General features: G+C 51.3%; 1 protein-coding gene across 1 annotated transcript in view; it reads left to right on the top strand.

Annotated features, from left to right (window-relative positions):
• Window positions 1-17,275, top strand: part of PHGDH (phosphoglycerate dehydrogenase) — a 31,732-nt gene extending 14,457 nt beyond the window's left edge. Inside the window, exons 6-12 of the mRNA XM_019956711.2 lie at window positions 7,542-7,674; window positions 8,179-8,327; window positions 8,755-8,907; window positions 13,605-13,737; window positions 14,783-14,913; window positions 15,859-16,096; window positions 16,962-17,275. Coding sequence (XP_019812270.2) covers window positions 7,542-7,674; window positions 8,179-8,327; window positions 8,755-8,907; window positions 13,605-13,737; window positions 14,783-14,913; window positions 15,859-16,096; window positions 16,962-17,116 — 1,092 coding nt within the window. The 3' untranslated portion in view covers window positions 17,117-17,275. The remainder of the gene's footprint in view (window positions 1-7,541; window positions 7,675-8,178; window positions 8,328-8,754; window positions 8,908-13,604; window positions 13,738-14,782; window positions 14,914-15,858; window positions 16,097-16,961) is intronic.
• Window positions 17,276-21,356: the final 4,081 nt, after the last annotated feature.

Below are 21,356 nucleotides of genomic sequence, written 5' to 3'. Positions count from 1 at the left end.
ATCTGTAGAGGAGTTTTAGCCTAGAGACAGTAGACTGTTGTGCATGTTTTTAAGATAAAAACATATGTCTTGGAATAAATAGATTTACTGTATTTTTAAACCGTTGCATGGAATTCCTTTGAAGGGATAAATTGCTTTTATTTGGCAATTACCTCAACGATGAACATTTAGAATGTGGACTTTAGCAAGCATTGGTGACGTCTTTCATGATATCTTTGAGGTTGAGATGGAGATCATGAGCTTGATGCTGAGGATTTAGTAACTGGCTGAAGGATGTATTCATCTCGGTCTGCAGGGGGACTGGTTCAGGATGGTGCAGGGCTCTGCCTTGCTCCCTGTGCTCATCAACAGCCTGGATGATGTGTCATTTGTCGATGACAGGAAGCAGAGGGAAGTAATTAATACTTAAAAGTTCAGACTTAGGTCCTAAGAGGCATAGGAAGTCTAGAATGGTTGGGCACCCTAATAGGAAATTTAATTGGAATACGTGTCAGTGCCCCACATATGAGCCCCCAGAGCAAGTAGGCTTGGGTGTAGAGGTGGTTTATAAAGGCTTTTCCAGAACAGGAGGCCTTTAGTTGACAACATTGCAGTGTGATTAATTGTGACATGGTTGATAGAACAGCTTCTGTGACTCTTGGCAGCATTGAAAGAAGATGACTTTCAGAACAAGGGGGTGACATTCTTCATGCTCCGTACCGATCAATTCCTGTTGTGAGTATTTGAGCAGTCCAAGACCCCATGTTCTGCAAGACTGTGAAACTTGGGAGATGATAGAGTGACAGCAGCGGAGCCCACACATCTGTGCTTCCTGAGAAAGGGTGGAGGCACTGGGATCTCTGAGTTCATCAAGATGTGGGAGTCACAGGCGAGGCCTTGAAATAGCCAAAGGGAAGTCGTATAGCCAAGTCACACTCTCGGAGAAGTAGATCCAGGAAGGAGCACTAGAGTGCAGGCTGGAGAGGCAGCGTTACAGACAGAGCTGGCCTCAGTGGAATAAGTGGTCTCAGGAGAGAGTGAGTCCCCATCACTGCAGATACACTTGCAAGACCAGATAACTCCCTGGCCAGCAAGTGAAGAGGGGATGTGAACAGACACAGATGCCCTTTGAGCCCTCACATCTCTGAGTGTACATCACCCCAGTGGGCTACCAGTTTCTTTAAACTGTGAAATGGCCCTGGCCATGAGTTCACCGTGTGATCATCGGTAATGGTGCCAAATTTTTAAGGACTGGGTTTGTTACAGTAACTTGGGAGAACAACCTAAAGACATAACGATGGGACTTCCCTTGAGGTCCAGTGGTTAAGAGTTCACCTTTCAGGGGTTGCAGGTTCCATCCCTGGTTGGGAAGCTAAGATCCCACATGCCTTTTGGCCAAAGAACCAAAACTGAAAACAGAAGTAGTATTGTAACAAACTCAATAAAGGCTTTAAAAATGTTCCACATCAAAAAGGTCTTTTTTAAAAAAGGACACAGAGTGGACCAGGCGGCGTGGGGGACCCTGAGTTGTTCTGGTTGGGCCAGCTGAAGCAGAACAGTAAAGCCTGTAGATGTTATTTTTATTATCCTCTTCTCTCCTAGCACTGGGGTCTTATCCTGTTCCTGATCAGTCACCAGGCTGTTAACCACTAATCAGGCTGGTGTGTGTGTGCTCAGTCACATCCGACTCTGTGCCACCCCATGGACCGTAGCCCGCCAGGCTCCTCTGTCCACGGGATTCTCCAGGCAAGAATGCTGGAGTGGGTTGCCATGCCCTCCTCAAGCTAATCTTCCTGACCCAGGGATCAAACCCGCATCTCTATGTCTCCTGCATTGACGGGCAGGTTTTTACCACTAGTGCCACCTGGGAAACCCAGCTAGGCTGTTAATAGGATGACTGTTATCTGACCCTCTCTAGGGTATCAGGATTTAAGACCTGACCCCATCATGCCACAGGAGCTGTAAGGAGAGACCTTCTTGTGCTCAGATGCTGGGGGTGGACCATCCCTTTTCCTCCTTCCCTTTGTGACTGTCTTGTCACTTAGGGAAAGGGGAGCTTAGCCAGGTGGCTTCCTAACAGCACGTGGTGTATGAGTGGGGATGGGTGAGGGAAGAGCCTAGAAGGAGCCTTGGAGGCCCTTAGAGCAGCTGCTGACATGCTTGAGCCATAGGTACAGGTGTGGGTTTCTGGATAAATCTGGCAGCCTGCAGCCGCTGGTGTTCTGAGTCACTTGAGTCTTAACACGCTAATATTCTTGTCCTAAGTAATGTTTCTGGATAACAGATTATAACTCTGGAGGCTCAACTCATTCAAACTGGCCTGTCCCCTGGGATGGCTTAACAGGCCCCAGCCAATCAGGAGCTGAGCCTTGTACTTTCTTACCAGGTTTTCTGTGAGGAGCAGACTAGCATCTCTTAACAGTTTCTTTGTAGCCAGTATTGTGATGAGTCTGACGTTAGCCCAAAGGGAGGGATGTTTAACTCGAGGCTCCAGTTGTCATCAATTCCTTTGGGTCTTGCCAATATTTACTGAATTAGTTAGACAAGGCTGTGGATTGAAGGCAGGAGGAGAAGAGGATGACAGAGGATGAGATGGTTGGATGGCATCACCAACTTGATGGACATGAGTTTGAGCAAGCTCTGGGAGTTGGTGATGGACAGGGAAGCCTGGCGTGCTGCAGTCCATAGGGTCACAGAGAGTTGGACACGACTGGGCAACTGAACTGAACTGAATATTTACTGAGATCTGCTGTGTTAGATATCATGCCTACAATGACCCTCTGGAGTTGATATTATTATCCCAGTTTACAGATAAGTAAACTGAGGCCCAGGAAGGTTATGTGAAATGCTCAAGATAATAAGACGAGTAAGGGGTGGAGTCCAGCTCAGACTCCTCTTGGGTCCCAGTCCGGTGCTCTTTGCCCAGCACCGCCGCCACCGCCGTCCTTCCTGCTGGTTCCTGTTGGTACATCAGTCCCTGCACCATGTTCCTGTGCTCAGTCATTCACACAGCAGGCAGCTCGCATCTCAGTCTGGTACCTGAAATTCTTTCTGCCCCAGAGCAGTGGTTTTCAGATTCTTCCCAGAGCCTCAAGTTTAGACACATAGTAAGGACGTCAAAGGGCTTCCCCGGTGGCTCAGTGGTAAAGAATCTGCCTGTAATGCAGGAGACACAGGATTGATCCTTGGGTTTGGAAGATCCCCTGGAGAAGGGCATGGCAACCCACTCCAGTATTCTTGCCTGGAGAATCCCATGGACAGAGGAGCCTGGGGGCTACAGTCCATGGGCTCACAAAGAGTCAGACATGACTGAGCAACTTAGCATGCACACGTGCACTCAAGGACATGGAGTGTGGGCCCAGGGAGAGAGCAGATGGTGGGGCCTCTGGGCCTTCACCTCTATGGTTTTGAATTGATCTGGTTTTATATTATTATTATTTTTGACTGTGCTGGGTTTCGTTGCTGTGCAGGGGTTTTCTCTAGTTGCCATGCACAGACTTCTCATGCTAGTGGCTTCTCATACAGAGCTCTAGGCTCTCAGGCTTCAGTCGTTGCAGCCCGTGGGCTCAGTAGTTGTAGCTCATGGGCTTAGTTGCCCCATGGCATGTGGGATCTTCCCAGACCAGGGATTGAACCTGTGTCCCCAGCATTGGCAGGCGGATTCTTAACCTCTGGACCACCAGGGAGGTCCTGATATGGTTTTATATTGAGTTTGTGTTTAAGATTTCATTGTGTGGTTCGGGGGGAGAGTGCCAATGCTAAACTCAAAGATTGGCTCTGGGATAGAGAGAGGCACGTGACCATTAGGCTCCTCTGTTGGAGCCCTTTTATACCTTGAAAGCCTCCCTGATCTCCTCCATCCACAGGCAGCCAGAGGGACCCGGAGCAGTATGACTGGTCTTCCAAGGCTGCCTTCTATGACAGCAGCTAGGAGGTCACCTGGGAGCACCACTTGAAAAGCTAGGGTTCCTGTGTTGCCCCAACATCAGGACTCTGTCCTGGGGCTGGAGTTGGGGTGGGGAATCCCTTTATGCAAATCCCCAAGACTCCTCTCTAGGAATAGATGGTATGAACCCGGAAGTGCCTGACATCCATACATTTGACACCTGACCTTTCTTGGACACATCGGAACCCGACTCGGGGTTGGTCTCCTGGGCCTCATGTCACCCTTTTTACCTCCTGGAACATGTTTCCTGGCCCTTAGTTGAGTTCAGCCCCTGTCTCTGCCCTGGGTATCTTGAGTGAAAAATGAGAACAGGGTAAAATTCTTCTCCTGCAATTGTCTGCAGATGAAGGAGGTTCTGTCTGTCTATGAAAGAAAGCTGAGTCAGGGCCTGCTGACAGCCTGGCAGATGCTTATCTCCCCTGCACCACCACCCCCACCCTTTAGCCCCAGGCACCTGCAGCAGGGACACTGGGATAGACTCAGCCTGCAGGAGCCTTCCTCGACAGCCCTGCGCGGATTCTTGGCTCCTGAGAGCCCAGAGGCAATAGGGTTGTATGAACTTGCTCCCTTAGGTTTGGCTGTGTGACTTCTGTTGGTATCCCCATCCTCCCCATGTTCTGCATGAAGAAAAAAAAAAAGTATATCTGGATTAGAGATGAATGGGACATTGTTCCAGCCAGCCTCAGAGCCAGTGGACAAAGAAGACTTGTGAGAACCAGGGCAGGGTCCTCTCCCCTCCCCTGGATGTTTCATTCTCCCCACGAGAAAAGAAGAGTTTACCTCTGTGGAATGGCCATGAGCTTACCATCCTGTAAGGGCGTGGGGAGGGGGGCAGCCTCTTTCCCCTATACCTCCACGAGGGTTGGAGTGGGACCCACTTGGCTTGTTTGGTGCCACAGAGCTGACGATGAATGAAAAATGTGGTTCCAAAAGCCACATCTCATTCATAACTGTTTTTTGTTTTTTCTCTAGGAAGGCTGACTTGATCTAGTAATCTTCTGTGCCATGATTTTCTAAAATAACTTTTATATTTCCCCTAGCTTCAAAAGAAATTCATGATCAGTGGGGGAAACCTGAAAGAGTTTAGGAAAGCATAAAGGAGAAAAAAAGTTAATTCTACTACCTAGAGGTAACCACTGTTGAAATGTTAGGCTTTGTGTTCTTTCTGTTTGTGTTTGGTTTCATCCTGGGCCAACTCTGAATGTTTTCTCAGGGAGTTTTCTTTTCATGGAACATTGAATTGTTGAAAGCCAGAGGAGGGGTCACTTTGAAATTTTCCACCTGTTCCTTTTCTTAAAGTTGAGGATCCAGGTCTGGAGGCACTGACTTGCACCTGGACACACAGTTGACCGCACTTGAGGCTAGACTCAGGCCCATCTCCTGGTTCAGAGTCCTTATCTTGGGTCCTGCAGACCTGCACAGCTCAGCCAACTGTCCTGCCTTCTTGAGCATTTCAGTACCTTTGAGATTCTTATGACTTCTACACCTCTTCCCCATCAGGTCACTGTGGCTGACATGGGCCAGGCCCAGGGAGAGAGCCCGGGGCAGGCCTCCTGGGTAGACCAGGCAGGAAGTGGTTAGGTCTTTGCTATTTCTAGAGAAAAATGCATCTTACCTAGTTGCACATCCCTCCCAGCTGCTTGTGCTGCCTTGGCAACCTTCAAAGCATCGCCCCTACTGAGAGGTATGTGGCTGGTAGCCAGGATTCTTTCTGATGTAAGAAGAGATGTTTCCATCTCATTTTATCCCTGTTTTCTCAGGTGGGGGCTGTGGGCCTCCCCGCTCCACCCCTGATTAGCAGGTTGGAATTAGGAGCGTGGACCCTGGATCCAGAATACTTGTGTCCCAATTCTACCACTTGCTACCTTTATGACCTTGGTTAAATCATTTAATGGGCTTCCCAAGTGGCTCAGTGGTAAAGAATCCACCTGCCAGTGCAGGAGATGCAGGTTCAATCCCTGGATTGGGAAGATCCCCTGGAGAAGAAAATGGCAACCCACTCCAGTATTCTTGCCTGGAGAATGCCATGGACAGAGGAGCCTAGTGGGCTGCAGTCTACAGGACCACAAAGAGTCAGACACAACTTAGCAACTGAGCATGCAAATCATTTAACCTCTGTCTTAGTTTCTTCATATGTGAAATAGGGAAGTAATAGTATCTAACTCATCAAGTATGAGATGCATGTTGTCGTTTGTTGTTTAGTTGCTAAATTGTGTTCACCAGGTTCCTCTGTCCATGGGATTTCCCAGGCAGGCATACTGGAGTGGATTGCCATTGTTTTCTCCAGGGGATCTTCCTGATTCAGGGATCAAACCCTTGTCTCCTGCATTGGCAGGTGGATTCTTTGCCAGTGAGCCACCAGGGAAGCCCCGTGAGGCACCTAGTTAATGCAAAGGGTGTTTGCCATCATCAGCTATGAGTCTGTGCCTTTTCTTCCTTCTCGTGAGCGTTGTCTTCTCTAGCATTCCCTCTTCCCATCAATATGTGATGACCTTTGGCTGATTTCATGGGGTCAATGAAGTTTACACCCCAAGTTTCCTGTCTGCCCTCATCTCCCAGGAGCCAACCTTCCCTCTTTCTCTGAAGCCTCAGGGACGTACCTCTGCTTTGGGGGCTGCCCTCTCCCCACCAGCTCAGACCGCGGTTCTTTCTGGATCCTCTCAACCCACGGTGCCTCTAAGTCTCACTTTCCTCCTCTTGATGTCCTTCCCCTCCCCAGTCAAGCCTGCCTTGTTGAAAGGATCTGCCTTTAGTCGTTTATACCTCTGCCTGATTAGTCACCCAGTTACACCTTCCAAGACGAGATACACTTTAAGCCTTGTGAAAAGAACCTTGGAGAGACAGGACCGTACTCTGCCCACCTGGTATCAGCATTGGTGTTTCACCCCCTTCCCCGGTGCTGAGTCTGTCTTGTTGATAGCCCTCTGGGCACCACCACCACCCTTCTCCTTTACCTCTTCCTAGCTCCGTTGAAGTAGGCGGCGTGCCTGCCCATCTTCTGGCCCCTGGGGCCTCCAGCTGCAGCCAGCTTCTCCCTTCCTTTCCCTCGTGCCCTCTGACCGCGTCACTGCTCCCCACAGCATCGTCCTTTCTCACGGGGGCTCCCCACTTTCAAAGGGTGTCTGAGCTGCACTGGTTCAGCCACATACCTGCTGCTCCAGAGCTTGGAGGTGGGTGAACCTCCCTTTGAATTCTGACCCTGCCTGCTCCAGCATGGATGCCCCACTTCCTTCAGATCTCAAGTAGGAAGAATAATAGTACCAACCCCCTTGAATTCCCGTGAGAGATAAATGGGTATTGTGGTAGTTGTTCAGTTGTGTCTGACTCTTTGCAGTCCCATGGACTCCGCCAGGCTCCTCTGTCCATGGACTTCTCCAGGCAAGAATACTGGAGTGGGTTGCCAGTCCCTTCTCCAGGGGATCGTCCCACCCCAGGGATTGAACTCCAGTCTCTGGCATTGCAGGCAGATTCTTTACTGTCTGAGCCACCAGGGAGGGAAGGCTTAACAGTAGTACTCAGTTTAGAGTCAGTGCTCCATAAACGGTAGCCATGATTAATAATACCAGTACTGATAACTAATAGTTACACTTACCCTCTGCCTCTCACACGTCCCCAGACCATAGGCTATGACCCCATCATCTCGCCAGAGGTCTCGGCCTCCTTCGGTGTGCAGCAGCTGCCCCTAGAGCAGATCTGGCCTCTCTGTGACTTTATCACTGTGCACACACCTCTCCTGCCCTCCACCACAGGTAGGTGTGTGGGTTGACCACAGAAGCCACCGACCAGGTAAGGGTGGGCCCTCAGTCTGGGCCTTCTGCCCACACTGGGGACCAGCTATGGTGGGAAGGTGGCATCCAGATCCTGTGAGCATGGAGCACGGTGATGCTTTGTTACACGGTCCGGCATCAGACCGAGGAGGGGTGAACTGGCTGGCAATGCACAGGGTCTGGGTGAACTGGGTCAACATGTAGGATCAGTGACCCTGTGGATACTTCCTTGGACCACCACCTGAAGCACTAACATCTCAGGGACATTTGAGATGTTTCTCAACTCAACTGAGTCTGGTCCAAATTCGTCACTAGGACTCCTGGCCCAGAGCATCTGAGAAGGGAGCAGTGAGACCAGAGAGGTTGTAGTCCCCCAGGAAGGAGGCGTGTGGGGAAGAGCCCGTGGTGGGGATGGCGGGGCCTCCGGAGCCAGAGCAAGTGGTTCCCGACACCATTGCTGCAAGACAGCGACTCCTTCCCTCCCAGGCCTGCTGAACGACAGCACCTTTGCCCAGTGCAAGAAGGGGGTGTGCGTGGTGAACTGTGCTCGAGGAGGGATCGTGGACGAAGGTGCCCTGCTCCGGGCCCTGCAGTCGGGTCAGTGTGCTGGCGCTGCACTGGACGTGTTCACGGAGGTAAGTGCCTGCTCGGCGTAGGGGGCGGAGGGGAGGTGGGAACAAAGGGCCTTGGGCTGGAAGCCCAGCTGAGCAAAGGCCTTGGCTTACTGTCTCTAGTGGGAGAAATTATGTTGCCAAAAATAACACCTCTGTGTCAGGAGGCAGGTAGTATTAACCCATCTTACAGATAGGGAAACTGAGGCTCAGAGAGATGGAGATGTGCCCAAAGCACATGAGTAGTAAGTGATGGAGCTGAGATTGGAATCCAGTCTACGACTCTGTCTGTTCTGCTGTGATGGAACATTCATGAGGAAGCTGATTATTACTGAGTCCACTGACCACCGGGCAAAACAGAAGTAGGAGTTGGCATTGCTCCTGCCCTCTCCCCCTCCAGTTTCTGAGGCAGTCCATAGCACCCCACCCAGAGATGTCTCTTTCTGGTCAGGAACCACCCCGGGACCGGGCCTTGGTGAACCATGAGAATGTCATCAGCTGCCCCCACCTGGGCGCCAGCACCAAGGAGGCTCAGAGTCGCTGCGGGGAGGAGATCGCCCTCCAGTTTGTGGACATGGTGAAGGGGAAGGCCCTGGCGGGGGTTGTAAGTATGCCTTGTGGGGCTGGGCCCAGAAGGAGAAGTCAGAGGAGGCCATGTTTTAGCTGGGAATGGGGACAGCGGGGCTGAGCAGTGACCAGATTCAGCCCTGGGAGCCCAAGATAAGGGACTGCACTTGACAACGGCCGGCAGTGCTCTGGGTGGGGCGGCAGGAGCTGCCCTGCAGTTTAGCCTCGAGAGCTGAGGCCCGGCACCCTGGAGCCGGCTTAGCTTGTTCTGTTGCAGGCTTGCTGCTGAGACACTGTTTTTTGTTTCCCCCTGCGCCATACCTCTGGAGAAAGGCTCCTTTGTTCTCTGCAGGCCTTGGGAGTGAAGGAGTGAGGCTGGCGTGATGGCGGGGTGCCCAAGGTTGGGTGAGTGGGTGGGGGGACGGACCGAAGAGAAAGCCTTTCATAACCTCCACTTAGAATCCTGAGCAGGGGCCACCCTGCCCCCGCAGCCTTCATCACCCCTGCTAAGGAACTCTCCACGCTCACTGGCCCCTTAATTTCCCCAAATCGTGACTTCTTGACTGTGCTCTCAATGTGCCCTTCCTGGTCCTTTGTTTCTTCGCCAAGCTGAACCTGTCTTATACTTCATGTCCTATCTCATTCATTCAGTCTTCAGATGGTCCCTAAACTCTGGTGGGTGCCAGATGCTATCATAGCCCTTTGGGGACACAGGGGTGAATAAGGGGGGCTTCCCAGGTGGCGCTAGTAGTAAAGACCCTGCCTGCTCATGCAGGAGATGTGGGATCAATTCCTGGATTGGGAAGATCCCCTGGAGGAGGGCACAGCAACCCAGTCCAGTATTCTTTCCTGAAGAATCCCATGGACAGAGGAGCCTGGTGGGCTACAGTCCATAGGGTCGCAAAAGAGTCGGACATGACTGAAGCGACTTGGCACAGCAGGGGTGAATAAGGAATGCATGACTCTTCTTCAGGGGGCTTGCCACCTACCCCTTCACGAATATTTGCTTGGCCTGTGTCACTCCATCCCAATCCTTTTGCCATGAGCCACATTCTTGTTATTAAGATTTCATGAGTTTATATTTTAGTCCTTAATTATACTCTTTAAGTTTTCAAAGGATAAAAAAAAAACAAACAAACCCAGAGCAGGATGTAAGCTTTTCTGCAGCTCATGTGGCTCTACCCCAAATACTTAACCAATAATGAATGGAGGGGGCAGGGCTGGAGGGTGGTCCCTGACCTTCCTGGCTGACCTTCAGCATAGGGCTTTTCGCTTCTGAGGACAGAGTTATGGCGGGAGAGACACAGAGTGCTTTGTTCAGCCCTTGTTTGGGAGCCCAACTCTCCAGGCCACCGTGACCGCTACATGCTGAGAAAGTAAGGGACCCATGAAATGTCCCCTTCTTACTTATGTGGTCAGATCTCAGTCAGATCATTAAACTTAGTCTCAAATTAGGAACAAATGCCTGTTTTACCCTGCAGTGGCTCGGGTACCACAGGCATTTGTAAGAAAGACCTCCTTGTCACCCCGGAAGCCCCAGTGTCCCTCATTCTTTACTGGGTCCTCTCCAGTTCCTTTCTGCTGTGACCTGAGGCACAGACTAGCTTGAGGATCAGGTTGGCACCCGAATGCCTTGGCTCTTCCTGGAGCCTCCTGCTCGTCTTCTAGAGAAGATAGATGCCCCTTTTGACTCGGCAGACCTCTGGCGAGCAGCGCTCTGGCCTGCGTGGGGAAGGAACCAGGTGTGGCGCATACCTTGGGGCTTCTCCGGTGAACGCTTTCCCCCTGCCCTCTGCAGTTCTGCCCCCACAGCCGTCACCTGGCCCTTCAGTTCTCCTCTTGCAGTTCTGGGACTCACTGCCCTTTCTTTCTGTGCACTTCAGAGAGGATCAAAGGGGAGCCAGCCGTGGGGCGCCATCACACCCGGGACCCCATCACACAGCAGGGTCTGCTGGGGAGTCCTGCCTCCTCAGCTGTTTCCATCATTAGGGCTCCATCTTCTTTCATTCTCTGCCAGTTTTCTCTGTGGAAACAGAAATAGAAAGATCTACGTTTTCCTTTCATTACGTCTGCTTGATTGATTTGCATCCAACCCCAGGATTCTAATTAAATCCTTCTTAGATGATTCTCTTTACAGGTTGCCTCAGTGTAAGTGGCCAGATACTTAATTCAGAGACATCTTGAGCCACAAGACGAAATAGACATTTTGACCCTGAACATGCTGCTTTGTTGTCAGCGGGGGGTCCAGCTGGCCAGACCCTAGACTTCACAGCATTGGAGGATTATGTGGCTTCTGCCTCTTTGCAACTGCCCAGCAGGCCTGTGTGGACTTCACAGGAGTCCACATTTGAGGAGTGATAGGATCATCAAAAGTGTATGAATTCAGGGAATTCCCTGGTGGTCCAGTAGTTAGGACTCAGTGCTTTCACTACTGTGGCCTGGGTTCAGTCCCTGGTTGGGGAACTGGGATCCCACACGCTGTGTGGTATGGCAAAAAAAAAAAAAAAAGTGTCTAAATCCCGCCTTACAAATTGTGGTATTTAGACAGAGTGTTTTGTGACAGTGTAAAAACACACTTAAAATCAAGATATAAAATAAAAATGTTGAGCATCTTTTCATGTGTTTGTTAGCCATCTGTATGTCTTCTTTGGAGAAATGTCTATTTAGTTCTTTGGCCCATTTTTTGATTGGGTCATTTATTTTTCTGGAGTTGAGCTGTAGGAGTTGCTTGTATATTTTTGAGATTAGTTGTTTGTCAGTTGCTTCATTTGCTATTATTTTCTCCCATTCTGAAGGCTGCCTTTTCACCTTGCTAATAGTTTCCTTTGATGTGCAGAAGCTTTTAAGTTTAATTAGGTCCCATTTGTTTATTTTTGCTTTTATTTCCAATATTCTGGGAGGTGGGTCATAGAGGATCCTGCTGTGATGTATGTCGGAGAGTGTTTTGCCTATGTTCTCCTCTAGGAGTTTTATAGTTTCTGGTCTTATGTTGAGATCTTTAATCCATTTTGAGTTTATTTTTGTGTAAGGTGTTAGAAAGTGTTCTAGTTTCATTCTTTTACAAGTGGTTGACCAGTTTTCCCAGCACCACTTGTTAAAGAGATTGTCTTTTCTCCATTGTATATTCTTGCCTCCTTTGTCAAAGATAAGGTGTCCATATGTGCGTGGATTTATCTCTGGGCTTTCTTTTTTGTTCCATTGATCAATATTTCTCTCTTTGTGCCAGTACCATACTGTCTTGATAACTATGGCTTTGTAATAGAGCCTGAAGTAGGTAGGTTGATTCCTCCAGTTCCATCAACATCACTCATTATCAGAGAAATGCAAATCAAAACCACTATGAGGTACCATTTCACTCCAGTCAGAATGGCTGCGATCCAAAAGTCTACAAGCAATAAATGCTGGAGAGGGTGTGGAGAAAAGGGAACCCTCTTACACTGTTGGTGGGAATGCAAACTAGTACAGCCACTATGGAGAACAGTGTGGAGATTCCTTAAAAAACTGGAAATAGAACTGCGTTATGATCCAGCAATCCCACTGCTGGGCATACACACTGAGGAAACCAGAAGGGAAAGAGACACGTGTACCCCAATGTTCATTGCAACACTGTTTATAATAGCCAGGACATGGAAGCAACCTAGATGTCGATCAGCAGATGAATGGATAAGAAAGCTGTGGTACATATACACAATGGAGTATTACTCAGCCATTAAAAAGAATATATTTGAATCAGTTCTAATGAGGTGGATGAAACTGGAGCCTATTACACAGTGAAGTAAGCCAGAAGGAAAAACACCAATACAGTATACTAACGCATATATATGGAATTTAGAAAGATGGTAACAATAACCCTGTGTATGAGACAGCAAAAGAGACACTGATGTATAGATCAGTCTTATGGACTCTGTGGGAGAGGGAGAGGGTGGGGAGATTTGGGAGAATGGCATTGAAACATGTATAATATCATGTATGAAATGAGTTGCCAGTCCAGGTTTGATGTACGATACGGGATGCTTTGGGCTGGTGCACTAGGATGACCCAGAGGGATGGTATGGGGAGGGAGGAGGGAGGAGGGTTCAGGATGGGGAACACAGGTATACCTGTGGCGGATTCATTTCAATATTTGGCAAAACTAATACAATATTGTAAAGTTTAAAAATAAAATAAAATTAAAAAAACACACACACACACAAAAAACAAGTATATACATTTAAAAAAAAATAAAAGAAAATAAAAATGAAGGCAGATAGGAAAGCCATTCCAGAGAGACCCACTACTCTAGGTCTAAGTGATCTGTGACTCTCCACATGCTTTACGTCAAAGACCCATCTTCCTTCCTTTGCACAGGAAAATCAAATCTCTGGTGGAGTTGGGGAGGGGTGGCGGCACATTCAGAGAAGAGGGAGATGTCCCTTCCCTCTCTTCCCTGCTCCCCTCTTGGCAGTTTGAAGTCGGGGAGCCTTTTGTGCTTAGGGGAGCCAATAGGGGGAGCCAGGGAGCTGTGCCGTTTTCTGGCTGTATAGCACTCCTCAGCGACAGGAACAAGCTGTCATCTTGTGGGTGGCTGATGAAGGTTATCACCCCAAGACACCCAAAAACCAGGCTGGCCCCCTGCTGCCTGCTCTCCATGTGGAGCTGAGGCTTGGCCTTAAGACCTTGTCTGGGAGCCGATTCGGGCAGGGGTGCCCTGTCCCTCCCCACCCTGACCTCAGTCCTGCTCCCCTCTCTCTGCAGGTAAATGCCCAGGCCCTTGCCAGCATCTTCTGTCCACACACCAAGCCTTGGGTCAGTCTGGCTAAAGCTCTTGGGGCGCTGATGCAGGCCTGGGCTGGGTCTCCCAAAGGGGCCATCCAGGTGGTGACACAGGGTGAGTTGGGGACTCTGCAGAGGGAGGGCAGAGAGGGCTGTGGACTCCTGCAGTCCCAGCGCGTGTGTCTGCTGCAGGCCACAGACCAGGGAGGGGCTCGGAGACACCCCCGTTTTTGTGACCCCGTGTCTCACATTCCATTTGAGTATGGCCGCTTGCTACCAGGTGAGGGCAGAAAGGGAGGGGCACACAGTCATTGGGAAGTCTGCTTAATTTTCCTAAGTCCTGTTATGCCGTATTCTTAAAAATGTGCACGTTTGGGATGCGAGAGGGACCTCCACAAGGTTCGGAGTTTCCTGTGGGAGGCGGTAGGATGGATGGAGGGAGTCCGGGGGAAGCGACAGAACCTTTATTCTGGTTTTGACCCAGTTGCTTACCTGCCCTGGGACTTCCCCTTCTCTGAGCCATGGGTTCTTCACCCGTGAAGTGAAAGCTGAGGTGGGTGTGTCAGACAAGGCAGGTGCTGGGGGTATTTTGTGCTCTGGAACATTCTAAGGTGGGCTCTCCGGCAGGCTGACGTCCTCAGGGGCTCAGCTGGGGAGTGGGTCCCCTGTACTCTGCAGAGGCCTGTCCTCCCACTGACTGTTGGACATCTGCTCACTTGCGGAAAGGCTGGAGTGGTGGGGTGGTGGTGCGGTAGACCGCTAGCATTGCCAATACCTGGAAGGGGCAGAGCCAGGGAGGTTGGCTCAGGTGCTTCGGTTGCCCCTTTCTGCTTCCACTTCCTGAGACCAGCAAGGGTGAAATGCCAAGTAGGGGTGAGGGTACAGGCAGACCCAGGTGGCCAGGCCGGGGACAGTGGAGTTGGGCTGGGTTCTGGAGAGGAGTTTCTTAGAGTGGTGTAGAGCCTCCCTGGTGTGGACCCCCAGTATGTCCCCCACCCCTGGCTGCCTCTCCATCCCCCAGAACTGCCCAGCAGCCTGGGCTTGGGCCTCCCCAGGGCAGTGAGGAGCCGTGTGACCCAGGGCTCAGGGCCAGGGTGCACTGCCCGCTCCCGTGTTGCTCAACACACAGCACCCTGACGGCAACTTCTCTTCGTCCCCAGGATCATCCCTGAAGAACTCCGGGAGCTGCCTGGCCCCTGCCGTCATCATCGGCCTCCTGAAGGATGCGTCCCAGCAGTCGAATGTGAACCTGGTGAACGCCATGCTGCTGGTGAAAGAGGCCGGCCTCGATGTGCGCACCCTCCCCGCCCCTCCCCTCCATCCCCTCCCCTCCACCCCTCAGCACTGCCTTTCTCCCCTGTGTTCAGAGCTCCTCGCAGCTCTGCTCACTGATGGGGACTCCCCAGGGCGTGAGTCCTGCCGGTGACAGTGCCTCCCTGTGGGAGACAGCCATGACCTCCCCCCCGCCGGCCCCCGAGCATCAGCATGAGAACTGACACTGTGAAGGTGCTGTGTGCATAACTGCTCTGTGAGCGAGAGGGCCAGCAGGACCCCCACTTCACAGCCAAGAAGGAGATCTCAGAGCCCGGCTGGGAGCTGGGAGGTGGCCCCGCATCAGCCTCTGACTCTCCATCCAGCACTCCTTTACCACCCTACCCAGGGTCTGGGCTAGTCTGCAAACTCCGGGAGCTCGCCACACATCCTCTTATCCTCTGCAGCCCCTCAGGGGCTTCCCTGTGGTGTCTTCCCTTCTGGTTCCATCTTAAGATCAAAGTCTGTGTTTCTCAGCCAGCGCGAGCTGGCTGAGGCAGTGGGCAGTGAGCTCCCATGGCCCCCTTCCTCTCCTTCGCCTGCTCTCGGACATCCTGGGTTGGCCACTGCTTCTGTGCAGGGAGCAGGAAGTCAGCACCGGAGGGATCAGGCTGGACTGCCTCTGGTGGCTGGGCTGCTTGTCCAGCCCTTCTTCAGGGATGATCCTGGGGACAGAGAGAAGTCTGCCTCCCTCCCTCTGCCTTCTCCTCCCACCCTCCCCTCCAAGCCTTTACCTGTATCGGGTAGATCTCTTCGTCCTCCTTCAGGGAGGAAGCTCATACTCAGGGGCGCCAGGCTTGCCCATCTGCCCTCTCCCCTGACCCTGAATTGCTAAGTGTGGCGGCCAGGCTGATGCCCTACAGATTGGCATTTAGGCCAAGGGAGGGAGTGGGGGTCACTGTGCCTCTTTGCCTCCTCTCTGCAGGTGACCACCTCCCACAACCCTGCCACACCAGGGAAGCAGGACTTTGGGGAATGCCTGCTGACCGTGGCCCTGGCAGGTGCCCCCTACCAGGCTGTGGGCTTGGTCCAGGGCACCAAGCCTGTGCTGCAGGCGCTCAACGGAGCTGTCTTCAGACCAGAAGTGCCTCTCCACCCTGGCCAGCCGCTGCTCATGTTCCGGGCTCAGGCCTCCAACCCTGCGATGCTGCCGACCATGATTGGTGAGGAGGGCCTGTGGGGCTGGCCAGTGCCCTGGAGGCAGGGACGGCTGTGTGTGTGTGGGGAGGGCTCTGTCCTGGGATTGCAGTCTGTGGATTTCTGCCTCCTTCAGCCCCTCTTCATGCCTGTAGGCATCACTGGATCTGCAGCAGTTTCCAGAACATGTGGGGCTGGATGTGGAATTGCGAGATTAACTGCCTTATCTGAGGTTGCAGAGCCATGCGGCAAGGGTGGGACCCCAGAGCCCCTGTTACTAGCCAGGTGCTCACCAGGTTAAGGACTCAGTTTGAGACGGCCTATAGAAGTGTATCCTGGAGTTCAGAGCCACTGAGTTGCAGGTTTCCTGATGGCAGGGCTGGGTGGTGGTCAGCCTGATCCAACAAAGCCTGTCTGAGCATCCCCTCCAGCAGTCGTGGGCATCTTGGACTTGCCTCAGGCCCCTGGCACCACCTGCTCGGGGTCCTGGGGCACTTCCAAGTATGACAGAGAATGAGTGTCCACAGGCCTCAGGGGGCCTGATATCAATGTCCTTGCCAGATGCCAAGAGGAACTTTTCCCCTGCTTTTCTCCCCTGCTAATGGTCTGGATAAAACTGCCAGCCAGCAAGTCCAGCTGGTGGCTTTTGCTCTTTGTAGCTAATCTTCCCTCCCCTGCCTTGCCTGATGGTCAGGGTGTTCCTGAAGCTACTGGAATAGTGAGGGAGCTGACCAGAGCCCTTTGTTCCCTCTGTCTCAGCTCTTCAGTTCTGAGACCACCACCCCTGTTGCAATACTGATGTCAGAAATCAAGGCTTGTGAGCCCACTCCCAGCCTCCTGCTTCTCCTTCCCCTGTGCCTGGTGCTAACCAGGGGTTTCTTCTACTTCCAGGCCTCCTTGCAGAGGCAGGGGTGCAGCTGCTGTCCTACCAGAGCTCCGTGGTGTCAGATGGGGAGACCTGGCACGTCATGAGTATCTCCTCCCTACTCCCCAGCCTGGCACCCTGGAAGCCGCACGTGACCGAGGCTTTCCAGTTCTGCTTCTAACCTTGGGCTCTCCCGTCCCAGCCTCGTGGGATTTTCTGAAGAAACATATTCCCTGGGAGAGGAGATCCACATTTCTGGGGCTGACACTGCTTGTGTCTCCTCTGACTCCTATCTTCCTGTGGTACAGCAATCACCTCCCAATAAAGAGCCTACCCTCTACTCTCTGGGCATTTTTGTGTTGTCATTACCTGGAAGAGCCACCGGAGGGCATCTGCGGGCAGCCGTGGGGCTGGGCTTTGGCTGCAGGTGAGTAGGAGACATAAAGGGAGACCCATAAAGAGAGATCTAGATGGGTGGACTACATGTCTGTGTGGGGGTGCTCTGAAGAGGACCCTTTCCCTGTGTCTCAAGTTTTTAAGAGACATTTTTATAGGAACAAACCTCAAGGATTTGAGCAAGTGCCTGTGCTATTTTTGGAGAAGGAAATGGCAACCCACTCCAGTATTCTTGCCTGGAGAATTCCACGGATGGAGGAGCCTGGTGGGCTGCAGTCCATGGGGTCGCAAAGTCAGACAGGGCTGAGCGACTAACACGCACACACTGTGCTATTTTAGACTCCCCCTTCCACCTGGGAACATAGCTGCGCACTGATGAATGTAATTCACCAAACATGCACGGCATTGTGTGCCAGGCACTGGGCTAGGTGTTCTGCCTAGGGGGAGGTTTATTAGAGCTCAGACTGCTTCTGTAGACATCTCCCTCTGCTGGGGGACAGAGCATACATGTCACTGGAAGCAGTGAGGAAAGAGCCACAACAGGTGTATGTGAATTCTGTTGAGACCAGAGGAGAAAGTCATTTGAGTTGAGGGTGGTGGCTCCCAGGAGATGTTTGGAAAGGTTTCATAAGAGGAAGAAAGTGTGAGTAAAGGCATGGGGCCTGAGGATATTTGGCAAATTCACAAAGCCAGTTGCGTATAGTGTGTGTGTGCACGCATGCTCAGTTGCTTCAGTCGTGTCCATCTCTTCACAACCCTATGGACCATAATCTGCCAGGCTCCTCTGTCCATGGGATTCTCCAGGCAAGAATACTGGAGTGGATTGCCATGCCCTCCTCCAGGGGATCTTCCTGACCCAAGGGTCGAACCCACGTCTCTCGTGTTTCCTGCTTTGGCAGGTGAGTTCTTTACCACTAGCACAACTGGGAAGCCCCAGTTTAGTATGGGATAGACAGTATATAACATGATTTTAAGATTTTCATGAAACATGTCAGAATAGTACTCCTGTGCCTGAAGGGTTTCACCTCTTGAGGGTTGTTTTCCCTCTGTCGGTAGGGGATTGTCTATTCCCACCTCACACCCAGTAGCACCGGTTTTGGAGGCTTCCTCAGGCCGAGAAGGCCCGATACAGGGTAACTGATCGCCACTGGCAGCAGCAAACCCATTCCTGTGGCCTCAGTGCTATGACTAAACCGAAGGTCCATAGAAATTCCGCCTGTAGCCACTCCCTGTGCTGACATCTGCCAGGACCTCATAACATGTGTCAGGGCCTTGCACACCTGGGAGGGGATGGACTGGGACGTGAACAGCAAAGTGGCTTGGAGCTGCTCTGAGCTTGAGCACAGTGTGTCACTCCCCTAAGCCTTTGTTCCCTCATCAGTAAGAGGGACAGTGAGACCTCTCAGGATTGAATGGATAACAAGTGATTTGTGGGAAGTGCCTAAGGTACTTGGTAAACATTGGTTCCTTCATCCGTAGGCCTTTCTTTCAGAGCAGATGAGCAGGTCTCACTCAGGGCTCTTACATGGAATCCTGTGCACCAAAGGGCCCTCCCTTCACCCTAGTAGTAATGTTTTGCCAGATCTAGACATGGTTGCCCTGACATCAGACAATGCATTCCCTCCGAATGGAAAGAGATCTTGCACAATGTGGGATCTGGTTGTTGGGGGTTGGAGGGTGGGGTGCCACCGGAGCCCACCACTAGCTAGAAAGGTGGGCTGAGATTGATGAAGTTAAACTTAGTTAAAAGTAAAGTTGAGCTCAGAAGCTTCTCTTGGTGGCTCAGTGGTAAAGAGTCCGCCTGCCAATGCAGGAAACACAGGTTCGATCCCTGATTCAGGAGGACCCCCACGTGCCACAGAGCAAATAAGCCTGTGCACTGCAAGTATTGAGTCCGTGCTCTAGAGCCTGGGTACCACAAGTCTTGAGCCCATGTGCTACAGCTACTGAAGCCTGCATGGCCTGGAGCCTGTGCTCTGCAACAAGAGAAGCCACTGCAGTGAGAAGCCCTCATACCGCAACTAGAGAGCAGCCCCTGCTCGCCGCAGCTGGAGAAAGCTCAAGCTCGTGCACAGAAATAAAAGCCTAGCACAGCCAAAAAAAAAAGTCGAACTCAACTTTCAGCTTCCCAAACTCCTCTAGACAAACCAGATTTTGTGCTCTAAGGTCAGAGCAACCCAAAGTAATTTAGAATTACTCAAGTAATTTAGGAACCCAAAATTACTTGAACAGCCCCCAGTGTCTTCCGCAACATGAGTGGCCAGTGAAGGCATGGGACACATTCACTGCATCACTTTGTCCACATAAATGCTCCTAAATTTAAAAAAGCAAATGTGTTTAAGATCCAGCTGGTGCTGGCTACTCCTTCATGTTAGTCTGTGGTTCGTGGTGTCTCCACACCACCTAACCTTAGCGTGGAATTCCTTCTTGTGTACCTTGGCTGGTAAGCAAGGGTTTGCTTCCCGTGGTGGAGACAAAACAAATACTGGGACAGGAGAGAACTGGCTTCGGAACGCTGACTCCTAGAATTTTGGGGTTTAGAAATGTGTGCATGTGTGTCTAATATGTCCCCTGAGGACAGGAAGTTGCCTCATGGTCAGTAGACTGGCTCACTGTCCACATCCATTTTTTTTTTAATTAATTCACTTTATTTTTTGACCGTGCTGGGTCTTTGTTGCCATGCGCAGGCTTTCTCTAGTTGCAGCAAGTGGGGTCCAAGCGTGGGCTTCTCCTTGTGACTTTTCTTGTGGAGCACAGCCTCTTGGGCGTGTGGCCTTCAGGAGCTGCGGTGCATGGGCTTAGCTGCCCCGTGGCATGTAGGATTCTCCCGGACCAAGGACTGAACCCGAGTCCCCTGCATTGGCAGGCAGACTCTTAACCACTGGGCCGGCCACCAAGGAAGTCCTCCACATCTGTTTTAATACGATATGTAGGTATTCTTGATTGAGATGTATGAAACAGGCCACAATACCCTTCTCTAGTCATCACTCCATCCTCTTTCCTGCTCTAGGTTGTCCTGGGTGACTTTTTTTGCCCACATAGGGAAGTTCTTTATCTGCATGAGAGTAAATGACCTGAAGGTGAAACACTACTGTGTTTAAAATAGATAACCAACAGAGGACTAACCACTGTATAGCACAGGCAACTCTGCTTAATATTCTGTAATAACCTAAATGGGAAAAGAATTTGGAAAAGAAAAGATACATGTGTATGTATAACCGAATCACTTTGTTGTACCCCTGACACTAACGCAACACTGTTAATCATCTATGCCCCAACATATATATATATATTTGAGAACTCAGGGGAATATGGGCTTTTCTCTCATGACTACAGACACTACTGCAGGGATCTTAGCAAAGGTGTACACTGTCCTGCCTGGGGTGCCAACTAGACCGAGGGCCCCCAAACAGCTTGTTGAGGAGCAGGCAAAGGTTTGGGGCAGGGGTGGGGGTTGGTAGCCAAGGGGGGGTTGTGGGTGGCAACTGCAGCTTGTGTAATAGGGCAGGAGTTCAGGGAGCACCTGGAGAGGGACTGTGAAGGGAGTCAGCTGATGAAGGCATGGTGATCACGCTGGGGTTTATCTTGGATTTTCTGGCACCTACTGTGAAAAGAACAACAGGCAGAGAAGTCCAAGGGGTAGAGGGGCGTGGGAGGAGCAACTCCTTCCCATGTGCTCAGTGTCCCGTGAACCCTACAGCTTCCCTCCCATCCCCAGCCTTCCACACCCCACCCCCCAGCCCCAGAAACCATCTTCTCTCCTCCACAGTGCCCCTTTCTCGCTGGGATGGTGGAGGAGACTCTTTACAAGGAAATAACTTGATGCCTCCCATTCCCCTTCTCAGTTCCATCCCCTCAGTCCCAAGCCATTGCTATTTTACAAAAAGATTCTAGATGAAGCAGTGTCCCAACTCAAGGGAGACAAAAGATCCTCTAATGGAAAAATTTCCTGCTAGGTATTGAAATTTTTTTTTTTTTTCTTGGCTGGAGGAGCCAAAAATATAACCTATTAACCTCTGACCTGT

Source organism: Bos indicus, chromosome 3 (genome assembly GCF_029378745.1).
Source record: "Bos indicus isolate NIAB-ARS_2022 breed Sahiwal x Tharparkar chromosome 3, NIAB-ARS_B.indTharparkar_mat_pri_1.0, whole genome shotgun sequence".
Taxonomy (NCBI): domain Eukaryota; kingdom Metazoa; phylum Chordata; class Mammalia; order Artiodactyla; family Bovidae; genus Bos; species Bos indicus.
Note: the sequence above shows the minus strand (reverse complement) of the source record. Positions and strands in the feature narration are given on the sequence as shown.